General features: G+C 43.4%; 1 protein-coding gene across 2 annotated transcripts in view; it reads right to left on the reverse strand.

The window, feature by feature from the left end:
- LOC113981506 (collagen type IV alpha-3-binding protein-like) overlaps window positions 1-17,872 on the reverse strand; it is a 103,978-nt gene that overhangs the window by 66,083 nt on the left and 20,023 nt on the right. For both annotated transcript variants that reach the window (XM_027708910.1, XM_027708909.1), the window contains exon 3: window positions 10,417-10,533. In XM_027708910.1, the coding sequence (XP_027564711.1) occupies window positions 10,417-10,533 (117 nt within the window). The remainder of the gene's footprint in view (window positions 1-10,416; window positions 10,534-17,872) is intronic.

A 17,872-nucleotide genomic window follows, 5' to 3' on the forward strand; every position in this document is an offset into this window, starting at 1 on the left:
ATCACTTCCCTAGTCCTGCTGGCCACACTATTTCTGATACAAGCCAGGATGCCATTGGCCTTCTTGGTCACCTGGGCACACTGCTGACTCACATTCAGCTGACTGTTGATGCCTTAAGACCCTTTTGGTTTTTTGATTTTTCTAATTTTTATAAGCTTTATAAGTAGTTATATAGTAGAAGTAGATTTTAGAAGTAGCTGTGTTATATGCCTCACCCTTTAGCACAGTAGTTTACACATTCCTCAACCCCTATTACCCCATTCCATGCTCCCCATATCATTATCCCCTGAATTCCAGTAAAAATGTTTAGTCTCTTGTCAAAGTAGGCCCATTTTGTTTAGAGAACACTTGTATCCTGGCCTGAATCGCAAGAGTACAGTCAAGAACTGGGTGAACATGTGCCCCCTGTACCCCGAAGAAGATGAAGATGATGAAGAGGTGGTCTCGAAAAGCCCCTAGCCCCAATTCCCAGGGGGCAGGATGAGGGTGGATTGGGGCAAAAGCCACAGGGTGGAAACATCTGGGATTGGACAGACAGTATTATAAATTATAACATCTGTACAGAGGGACTGATGCGTGTGTCTTGTAATCTTTATGCCTAGGCACAAATTAAAATCCTTTCCTTATCTCACCTCCAAAACTAATTTGCCTCGGAGTTTTTTCCTCCCTGCATTTTCTTTAGGCAACACTGTCAACCAACACCCCAAGGCCCTTTTCCACTGGGCAGCTTTCCAGCCACTCTTCCCCAAGCCTGTGCCGCTGCATGGGGTTGTTGTGACTTGAGTGTAGGACCCAGCACTCTGCCTTGTTGAACCCCATAAAATTTGCCTAGGCCCATTGATCCAGCCTGTCCAGCTCCCTCTGTAGAGCCTTCCTACCCTCAAGCAGATCAACACTCCCACTGAACTTGGTGTTATTTGCAAACTTAGGGTTCACTAGATCCCCTTGTCCAGATAATCAATCAATATATTAAACAGAACCAGCCCCAGTACTGAGCCCCGGGGAACATGCATCTTTTTGTCATGTTCCTGATATAACTTCAGATTCCTGAAGTTGGCCAGGGTTGAGGTTCCATAAAAACAGTCCTTTCTATTTGTGTCAAAATGATGTTTGTTTAAAAATGAAGTTCAGTCTGGTCAAACACCTGATACACAATGGGCGTACCAACATTTAAAAAAGGTTAAATGAAAACATGAGTTGGTTTACAAAGACTAGCCCTACTCGATTCTATAATTCTCATATTAGTCTGTGGATCAAGAACAAGTCTAACATGATAAAAACAAAATGATAAAGTGATAAATTATCTTAACATTTAAGTATTTAGACATAACTCCTGGTCCCAGATACAGAAAGGAAAAAGATATGCATATAGCGCAGCTCTCACCTCAAAAGGCTCAAAGCACTTTAGACAGCATTAAGGTTTGCTGCAGCATACACTTAACGTAGTCAATTGAAACTGCCAATTCACTAGCTTTCCCCTAAAGTCTTCTTTCAGGAAATATACAATGTCCAACAATAAGTGCACTTAGCAAATTTAGTAACATTAAATGACAAGCAATATCATATGTATTGAGTTCCTAAAATAAAAGGATATACATCAATGCAAGTAGTACATAACAGCTGAGCAGCCCCAGCTGTACTTGCTTACTCAAACCAGCAATTTTAAGGTAATACAAGTTATTTTGGATAACCAGAGGGAAGAAAGATGAAGAACTCTCTCTCTATTCCCCTCCCCCCAAACACCAATATGTTCTAATGCCCATGTTCATACCAATAAATATCTCTGACATTTAAATATTAAACCTTTCTTCCTCCCCTCCCATTTAAAATAGATATGTTCAAGACACCAGAATTTTGATTACTCTGCAGTAAGTCCATTCACCTAGATGACACTAAAGAGTCAACAAATGCATATTTTCAAGTTTTATTTGTTTTCACAGAGAGACAAAAAAATATCTTTTTATTCTTCTACAATAGAAATTATATTAGGAGGATTACCTTCAAAGCTTCCAATAAAGGCAAGTGGACATTGAATTAAACAAGCAAGAGATGTCCCAAGTCTTATTGATCTGTTTTTAAAAGAATTCCCCTTTTCAAAGTCTCTCTCAGCTCTTTGGAGTCATGTTAGCTCCTGCAGTTATTCTTTTTCTGGGAGGGACATGGGGAGGGGTGTGACAAAAGAACAAAAAAGCCATGAATGACTTTGAACATTACCTGTGTTGAGTGTTACTGAATATATATCATTGCCACTTTAGCACCCCACCCATGTGGCTGAGCAGCACATACTCCCTATTACAGGGTCTAACTCTGGTCTGTTAATATCAACTCAATGAGTTTCACTCTAATGAAAGCTCACTGAAGAAAACCCACCCCTTGCAAAGTCTTTTTTAGGAAAGGAAAAAAAATAAAAGAGACTGCATTTGGTAGATGAGGCAGAGTGTGCAAGATTTTTCTATTAAACTGTTAATGCATAGTATTGTTTCAGCTGATGAGTAATACTTCTGAGTAAACAGTATGCAGATCTATTTGGCAAATGTCAACTTTTAACTGTTTAACCACTCACTACTTCCACGTGTCAGCTCTGTACTTTCTGTTCTTGATACAAAGACCAGCACTTACCCTGAATTTGAAGAGGCATTTACCACTAAAGTCAAGCTTAGCACAGGTGTCTCAACAAACTATTGTTTTCAGGGAGACTGCAAAAACATGCTGCCGCTCTGCCACAGAGAGCTTGATTCCTAGAGCTACCATGTATCATTCTGCCAGTTACAAGCACTGATATTCCCCTTATTTCCATGAAATTAAAGCATCAAAATTATCTACCACAGTTGTTTTCACAAGTGAAATAATAACACCTTTGAGTTTACTACTAGAATTCCATTTGTTTATACAAATGAGACTGGCTATTTACTGCATGGCCAGATGCATGTTGAGTCTGGTAATGTAGTTCTGGTACCCTCAAGACCCAGCATTAGGCTTGGCACCAAGTCTACTTCAGCCACGAACATCGCCCTTCATTAAATAGCATTACAAATATATTGATTGACATACTCTTAACAGCTTAGCAGTAGTGACACAAGCTTTTCATGCTATATGATATTGAGTTAGCTCTTTTCAAAGTGGTTTTTGTTGTTTGTGGGGGGGTTTTGTGCTTTTTTTTTAAGTTTTGTGGGGTTTTGTTTGTTTGGGGGGTTTTTTGAGCCTGTCCCCACAGTATTGCACCCACAAGGCAATGCCCTGCTTATTTGCATTTTGGCATGTAGTTTTCAGGCATTCTTTAGACATTTCAGAACACCCTGTGTGGGAAATAAATAAGACGGTTTTATTATAAGCAGGGGTTTCCACGGCTGCCTCGTGTCGAGACACCTGGGGGCCATATTGCGGTCAAGGACTAGCGGGCTGCTTGTGGTTCTGCTTAAAGTTACTTATTGCTGCTGCTTACAGTTCTGTCTACCTGCTGCTACATACAGTTCTGCTTGGGGTTGCCTATCGCTGCTTATTGTTGCCTACTGCTACTTACAGTTCTGCTTACTTACTGCTACAGTGTGAAGGTGAGCCAGGAAGAATGTAAGGTGGTGAGACCAGCCTGGGCCGGGGGCAGGGAAACAACCTGATAGGTGGATGAAGACAACCAGTGGACTACGTCAGAAAGCAAAGATCGCCTTTTAAGGAAGAAAAGAGCGAGGTCTGGCATGGGAGGAGCGAGGGAGTGGTTATGCAAATCGAAGGGTCTTAAAAGGGCTCATCCCTCCCATTCGGGGATGCTCGAACCTGGTCACGAGGTCAGTGCACCCAGTGTGCTGTTAATAAAGTTCTTTGTTTCCCTTCATTTGGCTGTCTCCAAAATTTTAATTAGAGATATTTCTCACACCCTGGGTCACTAATCTGGCTATATGATGATCAAAAAGTTACTTTAAGCTTTAAATACATTTGAAGCATCAGTCAATTCATATATTTACCTAATTCAAGGGAAAGATAGGAGCAAAGTATCTTAAGTTCACTACCATCCAAGGACAGGGGTTTTAAAGTAGAGTTCAAGACCTCAACTGAGATTATAAAGACTATCTGTTAATGCTCTGACTAGGTAAAGGAGATCACAGCTTTCACGGACACAAAACTTTAAGATTATCTTAAGTCCACATGCATATACCATTTCAGACTCAGATAAGCAGCTCCCAACAGAATATTGAGGTCCTGGAGCAGGTCCGGAGGAGGGCAACAAGGCTGGTGAAGGGACTTGAGCACAAGTCCTATGAGGAGAGGCTGAGGGAGCTGAGGCTGTTCAGCCTGGAGAAGAGGAGGCTCAGGGGAGACCTCATCACTCTCTACAACTCCCTGAAAGGAGGTTGTAGCCAGGTGGGGGTTGGTCTCTTTTCCCAGGCAACTATCAGCAAGACAAGAGGGCATGGTCTCAAGTTGTGCCAGGGGAGGTTTAGGTTAGATATTAGAAAGAATTTCTTTACAGAGAGGGTGATCAGACATTGGAATGGACTGCCCAGGGAAGTGGTGGATTCTCCGTCCCTGGAGATTTTTAAAAAGAGACTGGATGTGGCACTTAGTGCCATGGTCTAGCAACCGCAGCAGTAGTGGATCAAGGGTTGGACTTGATGATCTTGGAGGTCCCTTCCAACCTAGCTGATTCTATGATTCTATGATTCTATGATTCTATGAATAACAAGCAAGCTCAGCTCTGCTGGTTTAAAAGTAAACCGGCAGGAGAAATGAACCCAGCTCAAGAGAGATTACAAGTCAGAGTTACAGTTTACTAAAAAGAATACAATAAATGCAATGATACAGAGAAAACTGGTTTTCACCCCCAAAAGCAAATGTATAACCCAGCCCCCAGGACAAGAACAGAACGATGTTTGTTAGCCCCTGTGTTGAGCACCACGTGGCCCCCCTGGGTGGAAAGAGAAAGGAAAGGAAACCTGTTGGTCCAGATGATGGTCACAGTTCTGTCAAAGTAATGATTGCAGTCTTGTTGAGAGTGGCAGTCGCAGTCCTGTTGAAGTTCCGGTCCTTCTCTGGATCCGACGAGTGGTACCAGAAGTCCCAAAACCCGAAGTTTATATATACTCAGGTTCAGGTGGGAATGCCCAGTATCTCCCCCAGGGCGGGGAGTTTCACAATGGGTGATTTAACTCTGGGAGTCATGGGATATTTTTGGAATTTTTGATGGTCTAAGTCATTGCAGCTGCCTATTATGCCAGTCCATTATGGCCCATTAGCAGAGATGACCCCTCAGGCTGGGTGTGGAGGTGCTAATGCCTCCCCAGAGGGGAGTTATCACAGCTGAGTCATTGGTGTGAAGACAAAGAAACACTCCCCTGCCTTGCAGGGTTTCTTTAACACCCAGCTTGTAGACCGAGGTGTCAGGTGTGCCCTGGGCAGCTGCTGCAAATGATCCATTTATTAATAGTCCATCAGAAATTACATAGACGGTGTAGAATACACAGTTTTGGTTATACCCACATAGTGATAAACTGGTCCCGGCCTCCATAACTAGGGCACTCAGCTAATAATCAAGTTAGCACTAAATGATCTAGCCTTTCCTCAGCTAGCCAGTCTCCATTCTGACCATTCTTTAGAAAGTAATAAAACAATGAGCACAACCACTAAAGAAATTGAACCAAACCCAGGCAGCACAAAGAAATATTTATGGAAAGAAACCAAAATCCAAGACAGCAGAGCTAGAAAGACTGAAGTTCATGGAAGAGCAGCAAAATCTTAAAACTTGTGTACACTGGGGGAAAATGAAGTTTAAGATTTACTTGGTTATAGGAAATATTGTACTGCACAAGTACAGGACAGGTAACAATCTGCAGATAGTTCTAGACATGAATGAGATTTAGTGGTTTTCAAGCTGAATTTAAAAAAATCATGGTGTTGCAATACAGGGTAGTTTACAAGACCCAGAAAATAATCCTACGTTCTATTCAACATCCGGAAGATCCTCTGTAGGAATACTGAGTCCAACTTTGCTGCTGCTCAGGAAACTAGTTAGTAAGGTTTCCTGGCAATCTGCTTTTGAAGGTTCTGGGATCCATCAGTGCTGGTCACTTTTTAAGAGCCATCTCTAAAGAGCACAGGAGCAGGCAATTCAAAAGTGTCTTAAGCAAGTGAGGCAAAAGGCCAGCTTGGCTGAGCAGGTGTGACAGTTTTCACCCTAGGCCTTCCTGGAGACCAGCTTGTAACCAGGAAGGAACTAGAAAAGTGACCAAGGAAGTATTCCATATCATTCCTTTCCGTAACACAACATATAAAAAGGTGCAGATAAGAGGGTTCGCTCTCTTCTCCCTTCCGGTGGCTGAAGGTGACAGGTCTCTCCGTAGATGGGTTTTGCTTGTATAGGCCAAAGCCTGCCTGCTCCAACCTGCTGTTATCTCCAGTCTCTCCGGGAGGCGTGGGGGGAGTTGGCTGCTGCCTTGCACAGCTCTGCTGTCCCGCTCAGAGAAGTATTTCACTCGTTCTTATATTTTTTCGTTAGGTCTCTATTAACGGGTATATTTAGGAGATATTTGTTTTTAGGTTTCTTTTTATCCCTGTTTTCCTCCTCCCTTTTCCCTTTTTCCCCCTCGGGAGCTCCCTGTTGTGTATAATATATTCAAATTGTATATATAACTGTAAATATATGTAATATATATATGTATTTGATATAATCCCATTTCGTTCAAACTTTTTTTCAGTTTTTTCCCTGTGGTTCTTTTTTTTTTTCCTCGCTTGGGGAGAGCGGGAGGGGGAAGGAGATAGCTTGGACTTGGCGGGAGAGCCAGGCCAAACTGATACAGCAGGGATCTCCTTCTAGAACTTAGGTGTTAAAGGAAAGTGTATGGCCAGTGGAAGCAAGGACAGGCAACACGGGAGGACTATAGAGATGCTATTCAGCACTGTAGGGAGAAAATTTGGGTGGACAGAGCACCATTACAGTTTAAGCTGGCCAGCACTGTGAAGGGGCTTTTTTTAACATATTAACAGCAAAAGGAGAATCAGAGATAACATTGGTCTGTGGCTTGATGAGGTCAGTCACCTAACAAATACAGACCCAGACAAAGCAGAGACATTTAATGCCTTCTTCGCCTCGGGAGGACCATGACTGTGAGAATAACAAATTCCCAGTCATTCCTGAACTTGTGTGGGATTTGCTGCACCAGCTGGATCCCTATAAGTCTATGGGACCTGATGGAATTCATATTAGAGTACTCAAAGACTACTGGAAGCTGGCAAACGTCCCAGTTTTCAAGAAGAATAAGAAGGAAGACCCTGAGAATCACAGGCCTGTCAGTCTCACTTCAGTGCCTGGCAAAATTATGGAGAAGGTTATTCTGTGAGTTATTGAAAAACACTCCAGAGACAACGCAGTCATTGGTCACAGCCAGCACAGGTTCACGAGGGGAAAGTCCTACTTAACTAACTTAAATTTCCTTTTATGACAAGGTCACCTATCTAGTTGACCAAGGGAAGCCAGTAGATGTGGGGTATTTGGTATTTTCGCAAAGCTTTTGATACTGTCTTTCACCGTATGCTTCTGGAAAAAGTGTCCAGCATACAGCTAGACCAGTCCGTAATGGGTTGTGTGAACAAATGGCTGACAGGTCAGGCTCAAAGAGTTATAGTAAATAGGGTTACATCAGGCTGGCAGCTAGACACCAGCAGGGTTCTTCAGGGCTCAATTTTAGGGATAGTGCTCTTTAATGTTTTTATAAATGATCCGGATGCAAGGATGTACTGTACATTAAGTTTGCTGATGATACTAAATTAGGAGCTGTGGACTTCCTCAAGGGTAGAGAGGCCTTACAGAGAGATCTAGATAGATGAGAGAGCTGGGCAATCACCAACTGTATGAAATTTAACAAGAGCAAGAGCCAGATTCTCCATCTGGGATGTGGTAATCCTTTTTATACATACAGATTGGGAAACAAGAGGCTGGAGAGCAGCCCCATGGAAAGAGATCTGTGGGTTTGGGTTGATGGCAAGTTGAATATGAGTCAACAGAGTGCCCTGGCAGCCAAAGGGGCTAACCAGGTCCTGGGGTGCATCAAGCACAGCATCACTAGCTGGTCAAGGGAGGTGATTGTTCTGCTCTACTCTGCATTGGCACGGCCTCACCTTGAGTACTGTGTGCAGTTTTGGGTGCCTCAATATAAGAAGGATATAAAGCTATTAGAGAGCATCCAAAGGACATCTATGAAGATGGTGAAGGGTCTAGAGGGCAAGATTTATGTGACAGCAATGAAAGATAGTAGGGTCTTCACGTGCATCCTCCTCATACACACACCTCCTCTCCCTTTCCAGTCTCTGATGGGCAATGTGTTTTGTCCTAAGGTAAGAACACCAGGTGGGTATTGCAGGAATAACTGCTCACATAATTAATACATTCCAGAAATGGGGGAGCTGAGATGGTTGAGATTGACTTTGGTGCACATCAGCCTGCTTAAGGGTATAAAATGCTGCTGGAGACTGGGCCAACTGGGCAAACTGGTCTCCTGAGATTGCAGGCAGCAACTCCCTCCCTGTATGCCTGTCAGGTATGTCTACCCCAAAGACTGGGAACACCCACTTTTCACTTTTGAGTAAAAAGGTGCTAAGATTCGGTTGATGTCAGATGAAGTTAAAATTATCAAAAAGTTCACAGAAACTATGGGTTGGTCTTGAAACCATGTCAACAGGGTGCCAGAGCAATGAGAGCAGTGAAGAGTCCCCAGGAACAGAGAATTTTGTTATATAAGCATGAGTAAACAATCACCTGTTTCTGTATCGGTCTTTCCTTGTTACCTTTTTGTATAAAAGTCTCTGCCTGTTTCCTAAAAGGTGTGCCGGCTGTGTTAGGTGCCTGGCACCCATTCTGCAGAACTGTAATAAAATCAAATATCTCAACTCAGTGTGTTGATTGGCTCTTGCACACTCAGTGAAAGAACCCTGCTTTAGGGACAACACAGTCAAATACAGAGATAAAATCTTAGAGTAGTTCCATAGGTGCTTTGTTGCTTTGTAATTGTGAATTCTGCAAGGCCAAAGACTGTAAACCTGTATGTTTCTAGATGAAACTGCTTATATTATAACTCTTTAGTCATAGACTATTGACCAAATCTGAGACTAAGCTGCATCAAGACTTCTCTGAGAAGTTTAGAAAGCAAGGGGGTCTCACTGAAGCTCGTGACTCAACAAGAGGGACCACGACCTGATGATACCATAATCCATTGTAATAGATGATAGAGTTGCTATTTAGATACTGCATCAGCAATGTTTAGATACTGTATTAGCAATAAATCTGATCATTATCATCCACATAATCACTGTGTCTTACTTCTTGAGCCTTCTCTCAACTACTCTGCTATAATTTACGAGGAGCAGATGAGGTCACTTGGTTTGTTCATCTTGGAGAAGAGAAGGCTGAGGGGTGACATCACAATCTACAACTTCCTCAAGGAGGGAAGTGGAGGGGGAGTTGCTGATCTCCTCTCTCTGGTGACCAGTGATAGGACACAAAGAAATGGTATGAAACTGCATCGGGGAAGTTCAGATTGGACATTAGGAAAAGGTTCTTCACTGAGAGGGTGGATGGTCACTAGAACAGGTTTCCCAGGGAAGTGGTCACAGCACCAAGCCTGTCAGAGTTCAAGGACCATCTGGATGACTCTTAGTCATATTGTTTAGTGTTAAGTAGTCCTGCAAGGAGCAGGGAGTTGGACTCAATCCTTATGGGTTCCTTCTAACTCGAGATATTCTGTGATTCTACCTGCATAACCCCAATGCAAAAGTTTCATTGTGCTAGGTATTGTACTTACACTCAAATCCTTGGAGCTGTGCCTATCCTGTATCTGAGAACATAACAGATGTTTTGTGTGTTACATATTTTTAAAATATCTGATCTTCAAGCCTTTTAGGCAAAATGAAAGTAACAGGGTTCATCGGAAGAGATAAGGCATATATCAGGAAAACTGAATGAAAATGCTGATGAACAATAGGACCTTAAAAGACAAGGAGACAAAAGCCAGTAATCAGATACAGTTAAAGTAGTCAAGAGATCAAAGAGATGAGCCTAAAAACCAAATGATAACCTAGGAGAATGGACTCTAACAAGTTTAACACCTGTGACATCTAGATGAGAACCAATTCAATAATCAGTGAGAGGATAACTAAATTAAAAAGTCACTCAAACATAATGCAAGCTTTTTCTTTTTCAAGCTAGAGAGTTCAAGAAAGGTTCAGTTCTTAGCTCCTAGTTCTCTAAACTTGTATAAGAAGGATAAGCAAATCAATTCCTTTGGAACATATTTAACACACTGCTTCAATCTTGCAACTTTTATCTGTCAGAAATACCTTGACTACTGTAATGACTGTACACTGAAGCTTACAACTCTCTGCAAGCACCACTAGATCTAATGAGGGAGAAAGGAAATCAGAAAAAACACATACCTTGTGTTGTTCTATTGCATCTACCCACTGTTGTCTGTGGTCTGGGTCCTGAGCTCGGAGGTACCAAACACTATCGTTTACACTAATATCAAATCTGCATTCGTCAAAGTCATGAGGCTGTGAAAGAATGTAAAAATAGCTAAAATTATTGTCATGATCAACAATATCTCACACTCTAGAAATATTACAATTAGAAAAACTGATCGATATTGCCTTGAATTCATCCTAGATTCTAAATTTGGTTTTATGTAGCTGTCTCAAACAATGAACATAATACACTTGCATAATGAAAAATGCCAATCTTCCGAAACAGAAAAGCCAGTTTAGTACATTCTTAATTAACAAAATTGTCACAAAAAATTTCTACACAAACAGTGACCAAACCTTCCAAAGGAATCCTTTAGCAAAAAACCTAGTGTACACAGTCAGGAAAATACTTTTTTTTTTAATTTCAAAGCAGGAAAGAGAAATTAAGGTTATTGCTATCAATATTGATTTTAGATGGAAGGAACACGTACATTGTAGCAAAAAGCACCAGGATAGAGCCATAAAAGCAGACTATATTAAAATTACAAGGAAGGCAGGAAACTAAAGGAAGCTGTGGCACCCTCTGCCTCAACTACCTTAACTAAGACAGGACTGTCAGATAACTGGGAGCAACATGCAATCCCTTCCCATATGACCACTCAAATGCATCTAACTTTCAGTTCACATGACTCAAATAGTAAAATGCTTTTAATAGCATTACAGTGAAGCTGGTAAGGAAAGTACAAAGGAACAAAACAACAATCTATTCTGCCCTGTAACACTGTCAGTTCAAAGTTACTCCCTAGCAAACATTCAACACAGAAAAACATTTCTGTTCCCCTTTATTGAAAACTTTTCTTAACAAAACATAACATAGGTACAGCTGAACACCTTTTTGAATATGAATACAAAGAAATGTTACACATAGAAGCACACAGGAACATAACTAGCTCTAAGGTTAAGGCAAACAATGCGATCTGAAAGACCATAAATATTGATTCCTGATGCCAAAGACAAGACTACACCTGTTAATATCCTTTACAATAAAAGAACTTCTCTAGGAATACATTCATCTTGCAGACAACTAAAGCACTGTGGATCACTTGTGAAACACTCCACAAAAGAAAACCTATAAGCAAATCTCATTTATTGTGTTATGCACAACAGTTCAGTGTCAGTAAGAATTATTTTCCAAGGATCTGAAAATCAGAAGCTACTTACATGTAATAGACCATCTATCTTCTTTAAATATACTAGAGGAATAAAAGTACAACAGAAGTCAACTAGCAAATAAAAAATGAGCTAGGAAGAGTTCAACAAAAGTACTTGAAGTTTCACTTTTTTTTTTAATAGTTTCACTTATTTGGTCAGGCATCTTAACCTAAGTTGAATTTAAAGAAATTTAAATTTCCCACAAAAAAAAAATAATCCAGCAACCATGAAAGCTAACAATCAAGTGAATCAACTGCAGCTACCAATTCCCTTAACACCTTAATTCAACTTCATCCTCCCCACAAAATAGCTCCCTCAGCACAGCAAGGCCATCAGTGCCAGGGCAAAGCACAGAGCCATTATTTGTACTAACCTTTCCAAACTCAGCAGAATAAAGAGATAAGCAGTGCAGCTGAAAAACTCCGTGTCCTGCACAGCTTGCCACTTAATAGCTACCATAGCTATAGCACACTTAATATAAAACTGTCATTGTCTCAAGCCCCACATTGGGTACTGAAAAGGACTGTGATGGGTTGACCCTGGCTGGATGCCAGGTGCCCACCAAAGCCAGTCTCTCAATCCCCCTCCTCAACTGAACAGGGGAAAGAAAATATAATGAAAGGCTCATGGGTTGAGATAAGGACAGGGAGAGATCACTCACCAATTACCGTCACAGGCAAAATAGACTCAACTTGGGGAAATTAACAGAATTTATTACCAATGAAATCAGAGTAGGGCAATGAGAAGTAAAACTAAATCTTAAATACATGTTCCCCCACACCTCCCTCCTTCCCGGGCTTAACTTTATTCCCAGTTCTCTACTGCCTGCCCCACTAGTGCAGGGATGGGAGTTACAGTCAGTTCATCACATGTTGTCTCCTTGCTACTTCCTCCTCAGGGGGAGGACTCCTCACACAGTTCCCTTGCTCCAGCGTGGGGTCCCACCCACAGGAGACACTCCTCCATGAACTTCTCCAATGTGAGTCCTTCCCACAGGCTGCAGATCTTCACAAACTGCTCCAGTGTGGGTCCCTTCCACAGGATGCAGTCCTTCAGGAACAGGCTGCTCCACCATGGGTCCCCCACAGGGTCACAAGTCCTGCCAGCAAACCTGCTCCAGCATGGGCTCTTCTCTCTATGGGTACACATGTCCTGCCAGGAGCCTGCTCCAGCACAGGCTTCCTGCAGGGTAACAACCTCCTTTAGGCATCTACCTGCTCTGGTGTGGGGTCCTCCATGGGTTACAGGTAGATTCCTGCTCAACCATTAACCTGCATGGGCTGCAGGGGGACAGTCTGCCTCATCATGGTCTTCACCATGGGCTGCAGGGGAATTTCTGCTCTGGCGCCTGGAGCACCTCCTCCCCCTCCTTCTTCACTGACCTTGGTGTCTGCAGAGTTGTTTCTCTCACATATTCTCACTCCTCTAGATGCAAAAGCTTCTGTGCAATAACTTTTTCCCCTTCTTAAATACATTACCACAGAGGCATTACTACCATCCTTGATTGGCTTGGCCTTGGCCAGCAGCAGATCCGTCTAGGAGCCAGCTGGCATTGACTCCATCAAACATACAGGAAGCTTCTAGCAGCTTTTCACAGAAGCCACCCCTGTAGCCACTCCCCTGCTACCAAAACCTTGCCATGCAAACCCAATGCATGGAAATAAGGAAAACCCAGGGAACTACAGGCCAGTCAGTCTCACCTTGGTGCCCAGCAAGATCATGGAGCAGATCCTCCTGGAAACTATGCTAAGACACATGGAAAATAAGTAGTTGATTGGTAACAGCATGGCTTCGCTAAGGGCAAATCATGGCAAAGATTATTCTGGGAAGTATTGCAAACCACCTGGAGAGCAATGCAGACATTGGTCACAGCCAGCATGGCTTCATGAGGGGGAAGTCCTGCCTGTCAAACCTGATTTCCTTCTACAACAGGGTAACCCACCTAGTTGATCTAGGAAAGTCAGTAGATGTAATCATTTTGGACTTCAGCAAAGCTTTTGATACTGTCTCTCACAGTATCCTTCTGGACAAAATGTCCAGCATACAGCTGAATAACCTTGTTACGTGATGGGTGAGCAACTGGGTTACAGGTCAGGCATAAAGTTATAGTGAATGGGGTAACATCAGGCTGGTGTCCAGTCACTAGTGGGGTTCCGCAGGACTCCACCCATGGCCCAGCTCTCTTCAACATCTTCATTAATGACTTTGATGCAGGACTCAAAGGAATACTAAGTAAGTTGGCCAACAACACTAAATTGGGAGGAGCTGTCAACATCATCCAGGGCAGAGAGGCCCTGCAGAGAGACCTTGACAAATTAGAGAGATGGGCAATCACCAACTGAAGCTTAACAAGGGCAAGTGCTGGATTCTGCACCTGGGATGGGGCAACTCTGCTTGTGTGTATCGACTAGGGAACGAGAGGCTGGAGAGCAGCGCTGCGGAAAGGGACCTGGGGGTCCTGGTCGATGGCAAGTTGAATGAGTCAGCAGTGTACCCTGGCAGCCAAGAGAGCCAACTGTGCCCTGGGGTGCATCAGGAAAAGTATCGCCAGTCGATCAGGGGAGGTGACTGTCCCACTCTACTCTGTGCTGGTGCGGCCTCACCTTGAGTACTGTGTGCAGTTTTGGGCACCACAAGCAGCTGAGGTCACTTGGTTTGTTCAGCCTGGAGAAGAGGAGCCTGAGGGGAGACCTCATTGCAGTCTTCAACATCCTCACGAGGGAAAGCAGAGGGGCAAGTACTGATCTCTTCACTCTTGTGACCAGTGACAGGGAACAGCATGAAGCTGAGTCAGGGGAGGTTTAGGTTGGATATCAGGAAAAGTTTTTCACCCAAAGGGTGGTCAAACACTGGAACAGGCTCCCCAGGGCAGTGGTCACAGCACCAAGCCTGCCAGAGCTCAAGAAGGGTTTGGACAATGCTCTCAGACACATGGTGTGATTCTCGGGGTGTCCTGCACAGGGCCAGGAGTTGGACTTGATGATCCTGATGGGTCCCTTCCAACTCAGCATATTCTACAATTCTATGATTCTATGAAAATATGCCTGAAAAATTCGGTGGCCTTCTGTGACAGGGTTACAGGTATGGTGGATAAGAGTGACTGACATCATCTACCTGGACTCATGCAAAGCATTTGACACTTTCCCACACTACATCCTTGTCTCTAAACTAGAGAGACATGGATTAAATGGGTGGACCACTTGGTGGATAAGGAATTGGTTGGATGGTCACACTCGAGTGTTGTAGTCAACAGCTCAATTACAAGTGAAGACCAGTGATGAGTGGCATTCCTCAAGGAACTGGCGACATGGACAGTGGGATTGAGTGTACCCTCAGCAAGTTTGCTGATGACACCAAGCTGTGTGGTGCAGTTGACACAATAGAAGGGATTCCATCTAGAGGGACCTTGACAGGCTTGAGAGATGGGCCCATGCGTGCAAATCTCATCAAGTTTAACAATGCCAAGTGCAAGGTCCTACACCTGAGTCAGGGCAATCCCCAGCACAAATACAGGCTGGGTAGAATGGATTGAGAGAGCAGCCCTAAGGAGGACTTGGGGGTGCTGGTGGATGAGAAGCTTGACATGACACAGAAATGTGCACTTGCAGCCCAGAAAGCAGGTCGAGGGAGGGTCGAGGGTGATTCTCCTCCTCTACTCTGCTCTTGTGAGACCCCACCTGGAGTACTACATCCAGCTCTGGAGCCCCCAACATAGGAAGGACATGGACCTATTGGAGCAAGTCCAGAAGAGAGCAACAAAGATGATCAGAGGGTTGGTGCACCTCTCCTATTAGGAAAGGATGAGAGAGTTGGGGCCGTTCAGCCTGGAGAAGAGAAGGCTCCAGGGAGACCTTATAGCAGCCTTCCAGTACCTAGGGGGGGCCTACAAGAAAGCTGGAGAGGGACTTTTTACAAGGGCATGTAGTGATAGGATAAGGGGTAATGACTTTAAACTTAAAGAGGTTAGATTTAGATTAGATCTTAGGAAGAAATTCTTTACCATGAGGGTGGTCAGACACTAGAACAGGTTGCCCAGAGAAATTGTGGATGCCCCATCCCTGGAAGTGTTCAAGGTGAGGTTGGATGGGGCTTTGAGCAACTTGGTCTAGTGGAAGGTGTCCCTGTCCATGGCAGGGGGGTTGGAACTAGATGATCTTTAAGGTCCCTTGCAACCCAAACTATTCTATGATGATTCTATGAAGAATACACCCAAATCTGCATGCTTGATCTCCCTCTGCTTCTGCCCTGCTGCTGTCTGCCCTAAGTAACTGAATTTACTTTTTACCCCTATTATTCTTTTAAAGCTCAGCTCATCCATATCACAAGAACCACACGGAGAAAGGCTTCAGCTGTGTCTCTTTCCTGCATGGTCTACTATGTTTTGCCTTGGAGAAACCCCATTCCCCACACAGCCACTCCTGAGGATGGAGCAGCTCCTCTGCACTGATGGCAAAACAGCCTCCACTCCTGTCACTTCAGCTGAGGGAATGGGAGTTGTTTAGCCTAGAGAAAAGGAGGCTCAGGGGAGACCTTATCACTGAAGGGTCTGAAAGGTCTCTTCTCCCAGGTAACAAGAGGAAATGTCATCAATTTGCACCAGGAGAAGTTTAGAGTGCATATTAGAAAAAATTTCTTCACCAAAAGGGTTGTCAAGCACTGGAACAGGCTTCCCAAGGAAGTGGTTGAGTCACCATCTCTGGAGGTATGTAAAAGACAAGTAGATGTGGCACTAAGGGACAGGGTTTAATGGTTGTTGTGCTTTAAAACCAGCTGGAAATTAAGCTCCAAGTAACTGCTTTCCCTTCTCCCCACTCCCTCTAGTGAGAGAGGGACAAAAAGGCAGAGATTATGGGTTGAGATAACAATTTGCTAGAAAAAACAGCAATGAGATAAGGAAAACAAACAGTAACAGCAACGATTCTAATAACAACAGTGTATAAAAGATGGTGATTGTGAAACAGGGTTATAAGGCCATGATCTACGGCCTGGCTGTGTTAGCATAACTCTTAAAACTTAGCATGAGTATGACTTAGCTAAATATAACTGCTTGCAAATAAAGACCTGCCCAAACTGAAAAGTTAAGATAAAGCCTGGGTAGGAGCCTTCAAAGCTTAGCAGTAGTAATCAATTACGTTACAAAAGGGGGCTAATGGGTGGGGGTATAATGGCTTGAAGTGATAAGACTGGAGTTAACCTAATGTGTATTCAGATAAAATGACTACAAACTGTAACAACCCTCTAGTAACAATCCTCGAAGAGTGTGTGGGATAGATAAAATTCAGGACTTGTTTGTTTAAGGGTATAAGAACCTCTCTTTTTGCATACAGCACACGTGTATACGGTGGTAATAACCCCTACGTGTGTCCAGAGCTGAATAAAGGTGTGTTTTACCACACAGTGCGTACTGTATAGTGGATTCCTTTGAATCATATATATGCAAAAAATGATTACGGAAGTCCAACTGACCCGATGTTACCACAGCCAGCACCGTGCAGCTTGCTGAGACAAAAGAGGAAAATGGTGGACATCACTGCAGCCAGCGTCCTTCCTCCGAGACAAGGAAAAACAATGGCGGACACAATGGCGGACACATCGTCCTCATCCACATTCTTCCCCCAAGCCCAAGACAATGAAAAACAATGATGGACAAACTCTCCAAGCCGGACCGTCCGCATTGTGCCACCCCCACCACTCTGTTCACTGCTTTGCTCTCCTGGAAAAAAGGAACAAAATGGTGGTGGTTTTGCATCACATTCCCCTTTTCTTCTAACCTGAAGCCACACCCCCCAACAATGACATGGGTGGTATAGAATAAACAACCTAGACACGCCCACACAGCTTCAGGCTCCACTCCTATCACAGCAACTGCAAGAAAATTAACTCTGTCCTAGCTGAAACTAGGACAGTGGTAGACTTGGCAGTGCTGGGTTAATGGTTGAACTCAATGATCTTTTTCACCCTATGATCACCAAACATCCTTTCTGTATGCCTCCCAAAGCTTTCTTGCAAGAGACCTGCAGATAATCCTGCTGAAATAAAGGCAATTGCAAGTATTCAAGTGTCCCAGATTTTTCGGTATAAAACCAGCTGATACTAGCTCATAAATTCTAAACAAGCAGTTTACATGAAGAAACATTTACTTGGCTACAGTTACTGAGGAAGTCCATAGCCGGTTCAAGTCTCGTGAGTCATAGCTGACTGCATTGCCACAAAATCC

The sequence above is a fragment of the Neopelma chrysocephalum genome, unplaced genomic scaffold, assembly GCF_003984885.1.
Source record: "Neopelma chrysocephalum unplaced genomic scaffold, ASM398488v2 Primary Assembly neopelma1_96599, whole genome shotgun sequence".
Taxonomy (NCBI): domain Eukaryota; kingdom Metazoa; phylum Chordata; class Aves; order Passeriformes; family Pipridae; genus Neopelma; species Neopelma chrysocephalum.